The sequence below is a fragment of the Diadema antillarum genome, unplaced genomic scaffold, assembly GCF_040938485.1.
Source record: "Diadema antillarum isolate AM-2024a unplaced genomic scaffold, OU_Dant_1.0 scf00000038, whole genome shotgun sequence".
In the NCBI taxonomy this organism is placed as follows: Eukaryota; Metazoa; Echinodermata; class Echinoidea; order Diadematoida; family Diadematidae; genus Diadema; species Diadema antillarum.
The window spans coordinates 1070661-1085259 of NW_027270927.1; the positions used below are offsets into that span (position 1 = coordinate 1070661).

At 35.9% G+C, this 14599-nt stretch overlaps 1 protein-coding gene across 1 annotated transcript; it reads left to right on the forward strand.

Moving 5' to 3' along the window:
* Positions 1-1091: 1091 nt before the first annotated feature.
* LOC139709628 (acid-sensing ion channel 4-like) lies at positions 1092-11943 on the forward strand. The gene is made up of 8 exons (XM_071621590.1): positions 1092-1117; positions 2538-2795; positions 3953-4120; positions 5320-5481; positions 6193-6317; positions 6893-7080; positions 8260-8404; positions 11819-11943. The coding sequence occupies exons 1-8, from the start codon at positions 1092-1094 to the stop codon at positions 11941-11943; spliced, it is 1197 nt and encodes a 398-aa protein (XP_071477691.1).
* The last annotated feature ends 2656 nt before the right edge of the window (positions 11944-14599 follow it).

Here is a 14599-nt window from a genome sequence, read left to right on the forward strand (position 1 = left end):
CTCATTGCTTTTTTTTGTGCGTGTAGGCGTGTGAGAATTTGTGGCGAGGCTGTCTGTGTGTGAGTACATTTTGCACATGTTGCTTGCGCCATGGATTGTGTGTAGTGGGAAAGTGCAGCCGTGCTCAGCAAGCTGCTTCCTTTTGATGTTTGTCCATTTGACGAGTACACATGCATTACAGCAATACCTGTAATGTGTTTGATTTAGTGCTGTTATCAACTTCATTTTGGCACACTTCATTACGGGGAGATATTGTAATCTTACAATCAGGCAGTTTACTCGCCCTAAATCTATAGCCATCATATGACGCTTTCGATCTAATTTTGGTCACATTACGTTTTGTATGTCATATTAGTCGGATAGTCCGTGGATCTATTTGTTGTGAAACTAGGTAGACAGATCGCATTACTCGACTTTAAGTGAACTCTCCATTCCATGGACTCTCTACATTACACGATGACACAGTTTTAGAGTGAACCTATCCTAATCAATCAAAAAGTTGTGGACCAGTATGCTTGTAATGATTTGGTTGTAATCTCCATATTCATCTTTTCTTTATTCTTAACAGAACCAATTTAAAGGAACTATTTACCATTTGGAGCAAGTATTTCTACATGTTCGAATTATCACATTTGATGCACATGTTTAGGTCAGTTGTATCACAAAACATCCTATCATAATATTTAAAGATTTCACAATAAAGCTTTAAAAATACAGAGTATCCCCACTTTTCTCAAATCATAACTGTAGACAGCTTATCCTACATACAACTTTAATAAAACTATATGTTCATTTTCTTTATATCTATGTATTAACACCTAACATTGAGTATACTTAGCAATATGTTTACATCGGCTGTTTCTTTCCCTAACTAACATTTTAAAACTATTTTGAAGCAGTAAATCTGAGTTTTTGTTTCACTTGAAAATTGTAAATAGTGCCTATACAGTCAACTTCTTATGCTTGAGAGCAGACAGAAAAAAAAAAACAGAAAGAAAAGTAGAAGAATACAAATTAAAACTAAACAGAGCCAAAAACTGTACAGGAACATTTACATGACGGACACATGCTAACTCAAACAGATACTGAACATGACGCCTGACATAAAGGTGCAAAGGTTTGAATGAAAGGCAAAAGTTCATGCGATTAACATATATCAGTCCTTTTACAATTCTCATGGTAGGCCTATTTACGGAATACATGAAGTTGGAAAAAAAAAGGAGAAGAATCCATGCAGGGAAGTAAAAAAATAAAAGATAATCAAAATGATTTCATCACCTAAAAGGATTCTGACTATCAATTTTTCTCCTTGACAAGACCATGCATTTTATTACCACCAAAGTGTGTGTAGATGAACTGCAATGTATCGAATTATGAGTGGAAGGAAAGTGAAATCACGATAGTAATTTCTATCATCCGCCTTTATTGAGCTTTTATTGAGCATTTCTCTGCTCTTCTAGCCGAATTATACAGATCGAGAGCTTATCAATATAACCCTGAGCACTCGACGTTTCCTCATTAATTTAAGATTATGATGTGGAGTTGGCATTAGCGCGATTTAAAAGGGGGTAGAGAGAGAGAGGGGGGACGAACGTCAATTAAATACCGAACAATATTTGCCTTCCCTTTTTAACGAAAGCCGTTGGCATGGTGACGGACCGAAAGGATGGCACCATCATCGCCTAAAGATTAATGAACGTTCTCTGAAGAGGAGATCGATAGCATTCGATTCCAGATCGCCTGCACAGGGAAGAACATACGTCAGTCAAAAACTTAGCTTAAAGGATTTCCTTAAAAAAGGTAAGATCTGCACTATGTTTCATATATTTCTTTCCAAGCTTCCAACATTCTTTTCTAAGCATACTTTTCATTGTTTTTCCCCGTTCATTACGGCGCCAAAACAATTTTGTGGTGTATTTCCTCGGTCGTTGTTGTTGCTGGTGCGTAATTTGCTCTGTTAAGATCAAGAGAGAATGAAATTGGTCGATAACCTTACATAAGCCTACATGGCCAGTTTAAATTGCTCCTTTCCATCACTTTTATCTTAAAGACATTGTTTAGCATTTGCAGATGAAAAAACAACAACAAAAACTCAGCTTCAGTGCTTCAAAATAGTTCTAGGGGATAGAAACAACCAGTGTAAAAAAAAAAAACAACAACTTTAATCAGTATAAGCAATGTTAGGTATTGTTGAATATACAAAATGTGAATACTAGTTTTGATACAATTGTCGAGATTTAATCGTCTACAGTTATGATTTAGTGAGAAAAACAGTGATATCTCCTTATATTTTAGGCTTAAGTGAAAAATTTGTATTTGGTACGATGTTTTGTTATACAACTGACCTACACATTATGCATGAGTTATAATAACTGGAAAATCTTTAAATCACTACTCCCAATGGTAAACAGTGACTTTAATTACCAAAAAACAAAAAACAAAACAAAAACACAACAACAACAACAACAACAACAAACACATTATTGATCCAAACTACTTGTACTTAATCATGTTAATGTTTTTACTGTCACTTGCAGGTCAAAAGCAGCTCGAACAACTGGTCCCATCATGCCAATCACCCACATCGATGTCCACCCATTGAAGGAGTTTGCCAAGCAACAGACCGTCATAGACGTGGTCAGTGATGGCAAAGTTGGACTGGACGCACCTGCCAAACCTCAGACTTATCGCGACAAGGTTTCTTGGTTCGCCATATTCTACAGGTACATTCCGGACGCTGTGAGCCTGTCTGGGCTGAAGTACGCTTGCAATCCAACGGAAGTCAGGTGGCGAAGGTATAACGTTTGATTGAAATGATTAAACTTGATTTTAAATTAAGGAAAAGTATAGACGGTACTCTATTAATAATGTGTAAGAGAGAAATTTGCTCAAAGAACAGAGGGTTTAGGTCAAGGGTCTTGGCAATGTATCACGCAAAGGGGAATGATGTTTTAGTAATTTCTGTATGATCACATCCTGCAAAATATTTCCATTGAGCGTTAATAAACATCGATAACAACAAACTGCATATTTAGCAGAATGTATTGGTGATATCCATACCTGCTCTTGGTCTCCCAGACTCGGATGATATTCAAGCTCTCTAGTTTGCTTCAAACTTGTTTTTTTTTTTTTTCGTTCTACATGTGTTTTATGTATGCGTGTGTGTGTGTGTGTGTGTGTGTGTGTGTGTGTGTGTGTGTAGATGTGTTGTGTGTGATTTTTGTCCGCTAGATACTTTGCCTTCCATCAGGTTATCAACAATCGGTGTATCTTTCTTGTATTTCAAAAACATATCGCCTCTTCTTTTTAACACAAAATGCAAGGACACATGACGAGTGTTCACCCCCTAAAACCCCTACCCCGAAGAAATGAATAAACAAAGAGAAAGAATAAAGCAACAGAAATGGGAACTTGATAATGTGTTCAGAAAATAACTGCTAATGTCAACTTGAAATCTTGTTGCCTGAAGTGTGATACGATTCGTTAAAGGTCATGCTTACCTTTGGGAGCAGTGGTGTAAAAAATGTTCAGGTTATCACATTTTATTCATTTTATGTGCAGGTCACTTGAATCACAAAACGCCCCATCATATGAACAAAAAAAAATGCATTGAAACCCACAAATATAAGGAGATATCACTAATTTTCTCATTAAAATATAACTGTAGACGGTAAAGTCAATATAAGCAATTTTTATCATAACTACATTGTTCATATTTTGTATACTTAACAAGATTTAGCATTGATTATAGTGATTAGAATTTTTATTTTGGTTGTTTCTATTCCTAACTCACATTTTAGAACTATTTTGAAGCACTAAAGCTAGGTTCTTGTTTCATCTGCAAATGGTAAAGAATGATTTGAATATACATTACAGGCGCTGCCAGTAGAACCCCTGTAAGGATTTATGATCTAATTTTCTTTTAATTGGAACATGACTACTTCTCCCTCAGAACTATTTGGCTTCTAGTTGTGCTCACCTGCTGTGGCGTATCTACGCAGCAGATAATCAACAGGATCCTGTACTATATGTCTAGGCCAGTGAGTGTGGATGTGGTTTACAAGTATCAGGACTCCGTGCCCTTTCCATCCGTCGCTATCTGTAATATCAACGCCTTCAGGTAATATCGTCGGGAAACCCGCAGATCACAACAATTAACACAATTCAACAATTATTATTGCAACACACAAACTGAAGAAACCTTTATTGGACAACACAGATGCTATCAGTATCCTTTGTCAATAGAATATTATATTTTTCACAGTTTCTTATGACATAACATTTTTTTTTTGTAAATTCAACCACATGGAGACTTTAATTGCAAAGCAACTTATCTCCTTTCTTGTAATTCCTCTTTATGAGATATTTGTGTTTTGTCCTGTTTGGACATTAAGAGAACGTAAAGAAAATATGGATTTTGAAAATGATGATGTTAAGAATGTTCCTTGGTATGAAAAAAGTGATTGTCGTGATTGTTGGAGAGGTTTCACTTTGCTCTATCGGTTAAGGCAATTACTAGTACTTTATAATGTTGACATTTTAGAATCCAAAGAGAGAGAGAAAGAGAGAGAGAGAGAGAGAGAGAGAGAGAGAAAGGAGAAGTTGGAAACAGATGAGTCACCCTGGCACCCGCGTTCTTTCCCCTTTTTTTCAGGCTATTCAATTATGAGCAATTTGTGGTTTATCATTCAGATGCGTAAAATAATTCTTAACAGATCCATTCCCTCTTCATGTGTGGTAGCACAAAGTTGCTATGAAATCCAAATCAGATTTTCTCTCCTCTTCATACCACTTTGTGTTTCAGAATACAAATTCTTACAGGTCCTATTTGCCTTTTGGAGCAGTGATTTCAAAAATGTTCAAGATATCACATTTGATGCATATGGGTAGGTCTGTTGTATGACAAAACATACTACTATATAAACTTTTTTTTTCAATAAAGGCTAAAATATGAGGAGATATCAGTGTTTTTCTCAATAAACCGCAACTGTAGGTGGCTTAGTCTGGGAACATTTTTATCATAACTAGTGTTCACATTTTGTGTATCTAACAAAGCTTAACATCGGTCATACTGATTCAAATTTTTACAGCGGTTGTTTCTATTCCTAACACACATTTTAGAACTATTCTAAAACACTAATGCTGGGGTTTTTGCTTCAACTGCAAATGGTAAATTATGCCTTAAATGAAAGCATAGCGTGGCAAGGAAATCTTGGTTCCTGTGGTTGAAACGCAAAGCTGTAACATAGATTATGAAACAATTTGAATCGATACCCAGAGTAAAACAAAAATGTGTCAAACACTTTTCTAACTTCACAGGTCGTCGCAGTTGAATGACACCGACATGAGGAAGTTTCTAACGACTTGGCAAACGATGGACGAATCAGTGAATGTAACCGAATTCAAGTCTGTCCTGTCATCGTACAATATGACCGACATGTACTACACGCTCGCTCACCAGCTCAATGATTCCGTTAGACAGTAAGATTTATTTCAAATTTCATATGAGATTCTAATTTTCAAAAGCCCAGTTTTGTTGATACAAATTCAAGGGAAACTACAATGTATACAACATTATAATTATGTACATACACACGTGAAACTAAAGTCCAAAATAACTGTGTTATTGGAATAAAAATTGCTGATTAATTTTACATTTCTTATAAGATCTCCCTTCACATTCTCACGATAGAGTAATTCAGGAGAGAACAAACCTCTTAAAGTAAAGTAAAAGGTCATGAAAACTTCTGAATTTCTTTTGAGATTAGAGATTTGACATTGAGGTTGATTTACTGAAAGTTCCTTCGCGTTTCATTGTTTTAAACAATATGACATATACAGTAAGTAGTATTTGTTGGATTGACATCTTGTGACATAAAATTATCTTGGTTTCGTTATGCTGAACTGCGATGCGCTATCATGTATCACGTGTTTATGTAACATCATAAGCGAAGAAGTGTTTTGTATCAAGTTTACTTGTTCACACCAATCGAAATTGCAGAATAGAATGAAAAAAAAAATGTAACTGAATATCACGGACTGTCAAGAAGTTATTTTGACTTTTTTTAACCAAAAGTAGTCACAATTTCACCTGAAATTACAGAACTGTCAAGGAAATAATCACCGAGACAATTGCATGCTTATAGCTGTTGTCATACATAATTATGTTTTATTCCACTCTCTCTGTTCCAGTATCAAGTGGAATCAGAGGTATTACGACACTTCTGTCATGACGGTTCGAATGACCGACTGGGGAGTCTGCTTCGTGTTCAATGACATCGACAACGGACAAGAAGGTCTAGTAGTCTCCTCGCCAGGTAAGAAGAAGAAACAGTTGAATATAAGTTTTAGTACTCAAGTCTTGGAAGGGATATCAGTACTTTATAGCGCGCAACTCAATTGTTGTGATATTATGGAATAGATGAATGTGTCTGTGAGCATTCAGACTGCTATCAACACTGCATTTTATTTCATTGAACAAAGGCAATGAGGCTGTCATGCGATGATGCGTTTTTTCCTTTTTTCTCTAAGATGTCTAGAAAGTAAATGCTCAAAGTGTTTTAATAGCATTAAATTGTAAATGAAGGAATGACACAAAAAAACGTACGCACGTGATTCTTGTAAAGGCAGTTTTAATGCTAGAAACGTTTATTTGATACCTCATACAGAACAATGACTTGATAGTCCCCTTTCAGTAACGGTAGGAAGACAAACTAGTACCTGCGTTCTCTTGCAGTTTTTATCCTCATTTAGGAGTCTTCCAGGGGAACTGTCATGAGGTTCCTTATAACATGTATACGCACACTTCCCACCAATCAGAGGAGAGCTGTACTTCAAAGTTCGGTGTAAGATTGGGTATTTCCATTCTCTGCCTTCTCACACATCCACTCAGGGAGGCTGTATGGGTTCGAAATCGTGCTCAGCGCGGAGCAGGAGGATTATTTCTTCCAGCCACAGACGAGATACGGAGCTGGCTTTCAGGTTCTTCTCTACGACCGCGGGACGGAGCCCCAAGTTGAAGGACAGGGGTTTTCCATCGGAACGGGAGTTCAGACTACTGTTGGAGTGGATGTTGTGGAGGTGCGGTATTGTACACATATCTCTTTCTCATTCTCCCGTTTTCGCTTTGCATGTATTTAAGTTGCAATCGAATTCCACTCATCAGTGTTATTATTTCTAATGCTGACAAAAAACGTTCCCAGATTTTGTTGTGTAGAAGGATATAGTTATCGTATATAGTGTAATTTTGGTTGAGACTTAACTTCAGGTTTTTATCATTTTTTGGAGAGAAAGTGAGAACCCTCTTATGAAATATGAAAGAGCATGTAATTCCATGAGGATTTCAACGTTTATTTGATGAAAACTGTTTTTGAAATGGCTGAGATATCCAAAACAGAGTGATCCTAATAAAGTGTGGGACCCACATTTTATTACAATCGTTTCATTTTACTGTGTTTTTGGATGTTTCATCTATTTCAACCCCGATTTTTATCAAATAAACTCTGTATTCCTCTTAAAATGGTATGCTCTGTATTATTTCATAAGTGTTTTCTTGGTATCTCGCAAAAAAGAAGAAGCATAAGCCCAATTTTCATCTTCACCGGTACTGTACCATCCCTTGATATATATGAGCATTACCAGTTTGACCTGACAACAGTATGAATTTTGCAGGCACGGTGCATGCGAGTATGATATCATACCATTATTCATAGTGCAACCATAGAGTAACTCACTGCAGGTGCCCTGGTAAGTACGGGGGAGTCTAACAGACACCACCACATAGCATACTCCTTATGGTCCTATAGGCGCTCTGAGATTGACGCTTTTAAGAAAGGGCTCACTGTTATATCCCTTCTACCTGGCACCATAAACCAAAACTTTCAGAACGAGCAAAATGGAAGTGATCGTGCCAATATACTTTTTTTTTTCACTGTATGCACTGACACTATCTTCTTGGCTTGATCATATGACCACATCGTGTTTTCACCTCATGTCGAGCAAAGAATTTCATCTTGATGTTATGTTCACATTTATATATACAGAATTTCATCTTGGTGTTATGTTCACTATAAGCAACACGTGTAAACCTATTACTCCTGTAATCATTCTTTCATTAAATTTTTCTCTCCTCATTATTTGATGTGGTACATGCCCGACGTAGTAACAAAATGCAAACACGTCATCATTGTTGTCATTTTGTTGATGTAATTATTTATTACTTTCTTTATCAATTCGTTTATATGGATCATAATACACCAGGTGAGGAATCTGGAGGAACCAGTCGGAGAATGCAGAAATAAAACGCTGAATTATTACGACACCTATTCCTACCCTTCGTGTGCACTGGAGTGTTTATCAGACGTCTACATCAGGCAGTGCGGTTGTAAAACCAAGGCTATGAAGGGTAAGTAAGCATTCTAGACAGCACTTCGCATCGCAAAACCCCTTAGATATGGCGGGATCCTAAAGATGAGGTTCTAGCACCTAGCTGCAAAATGACTACACCAATTCAAACTATGAGTATTCCCTACTAACTCAGAAGTATGATAGAACATACAAATTCCTGAATTGCTACTTTTTAGACTAAAAAGTTTGAAGAATTAGGGACAAAATGGAGAAAAAACTACACGTACATTTAGTTCTGCGCCTGTAAATGTCAAACTTGAAAAATTACCCACGTGAATTGATAGGCAAGACCCAATTCCTAAAACTAGCCTGTTTGACTAGAAACAAACAGCCAGAATGCATTTGGCTTATCATATTGAAGATGACAAGGTTCCGAATATTTGCGTGTAATGGACATAATGTCTCAACTATATAGTGCAGTTAGCACGTCAATATCAAAATTGTATTCAAGGGGTTTGAGACAAAAAAAAAATACAGCAACAAATAAGCTAGGATTAGTCATTGGCTACATCCTTTTTACCTTTTTATTGCTGAAATGTTATTAAAGGTTAGAAACAAATAAATGACTAAATGACTAAATAGATAAATAAATAGATAAATGAATATATATATATATATATATATATATATATATATATAGATATAAATATCTACGTTTCTGTCTTTGTAATCATATTTTATCCATGCTCAACAGTTTTGCTTGCATAGTCACCCTGATAGAAATATTTGTTTTGAAAGTGTCGTAAAAATGTAATCGAAGTCCACATACTTAGCGATACGAACCCGACTGATAGTCAATGTGGCAATGAAAGGTCAAAAGACACCGTGCACGAGTCATCATCTTTTATCCTGCTTGGATAATGCAGTATTGTGTGATGAATCGGATTTTACTCATCCATGAGGAAAACATTATAATGACATTTGCTCCTCGTTTTCTCCGTTCAACACCACAAGATCGCATTGAATATTTTTCTTCTCGTTTCATGTTTATACGATACACAGGCGAAGCAAGAGAGTGTACAGCTTACGAGTATTTCACATGTATCCTCAGAGGTACAGGTAAGACAGCAGAAGCTAGAATTAGAACAGACGTAATTAAGTTATTGCTTTTCATACATGCAGACAGGGCGAAAATTTTGTCGAATATCTTATACTTATCACTCAGTAAGACGGTATATAATCACTAGATACACATTCAACGAATTTCCAAAGGATGCACTCATAAGGTTTTTTTTTTTTTTTTTTTTTTTTTTTTAAATCGGCATTACAACCCATCATTCATGCAGGTGTCTTGGGTAAGCAATATCATTCATTCAGTAATGTTTGAATACAGTTATTGCCAAAGTCTTGTCATAATATGTTATGTATAGCGTTAGTGACTTCAACACGCCTAACATAATAAAAGCTGCGATGACTACAAAATCGTGTTCACGCAACGTTTTATTTGTTTTATAGGGAATCAATCTATGGACTGCGATTGCCCCATGCCCTGCTTCGTCCGCAAGTACGAAGCTTCGGTCTCATTTTCCACCTACCCATCTGACTTTTGGACTGATATTGCGGCCGAGGAATTTGATTCTACTCCATCCGATATCCGGTAAGTGTTTTATTCATTTTCATGCTAATTTTTTGGTCTTTAATTTCCGATATCGACTGACGAATACAGACGAGTGTTAAGAAAGAAAGAAAAAAAAAAACCGACATACATAATTGAGAACAGTGACGTACGTATAAATTATCCTGGTTTGTTTCATGAATTTCATAGTGTCGACAAATGAGTGTCATACAATGCAATGGATTGATCATGGATACGCTGTAGTGAATGCCAAAAGAGAATACCATTTAAGTGTACTCACTTCTTTCTCGTAATATGGAATATTTGTGTAGAAGTGAAAAACGACGCATCATAATCTTGGAATGCACAATAATCAATGACACTGAAAGCAGAAGCATGCAATTATGCTATCATCGAAGCATAAGAGCCTTAGATTTTACCCTGAGTCTAACTTGTCTTTAAACAGCAAACGTTATTGCAAATTATGTTTTGAATATCAGATCCACGCGATTAATTATTCACAAGTATCCTCAAAATGGAAGAAAATGAATTATGATTTTTAATGTATGGAAATATTTTTTTTTCTCAGGTCAAATTTCTGCGCATTAAATATCTTCATGAGAGATCTTTCCGTCCAGAAAATATCGCAGCAAGCAGATTACACCTCATGCGCTCTTTTGAGTAAGTCGATCTTATAAAGGGAACTGTGTTACATATATAAAGAGTAGAATAAATCTATGAACTGCCTGGGGTTAACCAGGGAGGTGAGTTTTAATCCCACCACCCTGGGTTAGCCTATTTGTAACTATGGAAAATAACGAACACGTGCACCTGAAAGACTTCAATGAACCAAGGAAGGAAGGACTTACAAACAGTGGAAGGGATATGCCAGAGACCCATTCACGAATAGACAGGACACAGTGATTATTATATATATGAGATTAAAACCTAAAATGGCATTAAACGCTTTATCCTGGCGAGGAAATTAAGCGCATGTTTTAGAGACAAGACACCAAACAATGTGTATATATATATATATATATATACATATACACATTTATTGTACAGATACATACATACTCTTCACTTTCAACTCCAATAACTATAGAAAGAATAATGCTACTGCTCTGAAAGTTGGCAGTAATCATCTGCAGAATGTCTTGATAAAGCGTGCTCAATTTGAACCTAATCTGATAATCCTTTGATTGTTGTTGCTCCAGTGGTTAACATCCTTTTTTTTTGTTCCATTCATAGCACAGCTAGCATGGTTTGGTAAAGATTAAGCGCTTGAATAGACCTTGTATTTCAGAGACTCTTTTCTCAGTTCACACTTTCCAGAGTGTGTGCTCTCTTTCCAATATTAGGATAGATTAGGAGAATCTATTTGAATTGAGTTATACATCATTTTAAAGCTTAAAGTCTGCTCTTTCAGAATCTGCTCTTAACTAAAAATGCATGTCTGGCGACTTTTTGTAGGTTTTGTGATGCAGGGTCATATATTTGAGATTTGACGTATTGGCTCTACGAAGAAATGGAAAAGTTAACTTGAAATGCAATGAATAAATCATGAGTGTATTCTACTCAAACTTTCGGCGTCCTACGCCTTCTTCTGTTATACATGTATAGGAGCATTATGTATTCATATATGTATATTAATACAACCAGATGATTTAATAAAGAAAAATGAAATTATATCTGCAAATATACATTTCAATACATAAACACAAACACTCAAAAATACGACTGCTTTATTTCCACATGTACATTTGTTTATATGAGTTCAGTTTGTCATATAATAATGAATAATCTATCTGCATTGTTCAAAGTTGAATTCAAAATTTCTCTTTAATCTTGCAGGTGACATCGGAGGCTCCCTTGGGTTGTGGCTAGGAGGAAGCATTCTGACGGTTGTTGAGTTGTTTGATCTGTTCGGATACTCCATCTACGTACATTCCTACAGGTTGCCGTCGAGGTATACATAAACAAAAACCAAACACATCTGATAAAATGCGCTACCTGTGGTGCGGAAGAGAGTTGGAAAAAATGAACGGTTGAAGAGGACAGAAATAGCCATTTATTATTACCAATAAACTGTCTTCGAGCTTAAAACCGTGTGACCTTGTAAGGGTCGTATGCACGATGATGCTACAAGAGATTGCCGGGGCGGTGCCCCTTGAGTTTTTTAATCTTTTATTTGGAATAAATTCTTTTAACTAAATAACAAATTGATGGGATAAAGGCATTAAGAACCCTTTAAAAATGATCCGCGGTACGTCTTTTATTTGAGTGAGTTTTGATTAAAAAAATTGATTGGTGACAATAGATCAAATTGTAAATTTTGATGTAGTAGTTACTATGATGTAAATAAGAGTGCAATGACCGTACCTTGGTTCAAGCTTATTATGTAGGCAATAATGTAGAGGGACCAGTGAATGTAAAATTATGCTGTAAAATGGAGAGACGCGCCTTTAAGATTTAAATACATTTTCAGCCCAACTACGCACAATCAGGAATACGGCATGCAGTCTGCCGCATTTTTGATAACTACTGCTTACGGTTGTAAGAATGAAGGTTGCTATATTATTTTTGTTTCCTTGAAATCATCAGTTAATCTATCTTTGGCGGTTAGTGTCTGCTATGTGTCTATGTGCGTGTGTGTGTGTGTGTGTGTGTGTGTTTGAGACGGGTGAGGCATGTGTGATATTTGAAGTGATTGGACTCAAAATGAAAGAAAGTACATTGACACATATCACTTTTTGATAAATCGCTCTCTTCATACCTATCCACATCATAATGACTTCTCGTTCCTGTGAATCTAATTACTTTCAGCATAAATAACTTCCAAAAATCATAGTAAGAGCAGTGTGTGTGTGTGTGTGTGTGTGTGAGAGGGGTGAGGCATGCCATGCAGCGTGATATTTGGAGTGATTTTTCTCGTACTGAAAGGAAGTACGTTGACATATATCACTTTTTATAAATAGATCAGTCGCTGCAGAATAATGCGTATCACGAGGATTTCTCCTTCATGTAAATTTCATTACTTTCGGCATTAATAGCGATTTACTTATGCATGGGATTGTGTTTATATCTCGATGTATAGTACAGTGTATATATTGTTCATGAAATGAGAGAGTGGTCTTTTTATACAGTTGCTGACAAGCTTTCACAACGAAATGTAAGCATTCTTACTACAATATATCACTTATTTATCTACTTTTGTATCATATGCAGTAAAATATCGCGTCCAAAGTATTTTGTACCTCACTGTGGAGGTGGAGTACATTTCCTTTTTTGATTTTCAACCCTCTCCCTTAAAACAGAGAGACACATACGGTACATGCCTAGTGATATGCGCTTTATACGCACTGTATATTGGACTACATTGAAGTGAATAAATCTAGATGAAATATTATTTTCTGTTAGCTCAGTTTTATACAAAATGGAAATTCGGAATTTATGAGTGTTAATTGTAAAGTCTATTCAACAAAGCACTGGAAAATACAATTCAATTCTATTTGAGCTAAATTGACTTACTCTCAAATGTTCACCTCTGTAATTACCTGAGTGCATTATTAAATGTGTATATGAAAACATACACACACACACACACACACACACACACACACACACACACACATATATATATGTGACCCTGCATCTCAAAACAAACAAAAAGTCGCCAGACATGCATTTTTAGTTAAGACCACATTCTGAAAGACCAGACTTTAAGCTTTAAAATGATGTATAACTCAAATCAAATGGACTCTCCTAACCTATCTAAATATTGGAAAGAAAGCACAAACTCAGGAAAAGTGTGAACTGAGAAAAGAGGCTCTGAAGTACAGTGTCTATTCAAGCGTTTAATCTTTACCAAACCGTGCTGGCTGTGCGATGAATGGGACAAAAAACAGGAAGTAAACCACCAGAGTAACAACAATGAAGGGATTATCAGATTAAACTGAAATTGAGAATACCTCATTAACACATTCTGTCCATAATTAATGCCAACTTTCAAAGCATTAGCACTATCCTTTCAAAAGTTATTAGAGTTGAAAGTGAAGAGTGTGGACAAGGTTTTTCAGAAATGAAAAAAGATTCTAAAGACACACCTAATCACACTATTCTACCAAAAATGTTCGAGATAAACTGCTAAAAAAGCACACTTTCCTGCTCATTTTATGATGCCAAAATTTAGCATAATGTAAAAGAAGACCCGCTCTTTCAGAAAATATGAAAAAGTCAAGTTCGGCTAAATTGACCCATTTCACTTATTTTCAGTCCTCACGCAAAATCAGTGTGTGCGACTTTATGTTCGTTTTGAGGTGCACGGTCACATATATATATATATATATATAATCATATATACATATACGTAATCAAAACACACGTATAATCATGTATGTGACCATGGATTAAAAAAAACAACAACAAAAAGTCGCACGCAATAATCTTGTGTGGGAACTCAAAAAGGTTAAACGAGCAAACCCAGTCAATCTTGACTTTTTCATGTGATCTAAAAGAACAATTTTCCTCCTATTTATTATACAAAAATTTAGGCTCATGAAAACGAGATGAAAATTATATTCTTGACAGTTTTTCTAGATCTTTTTTTGTTGGTGTTGGTAGAATAGTGTGATT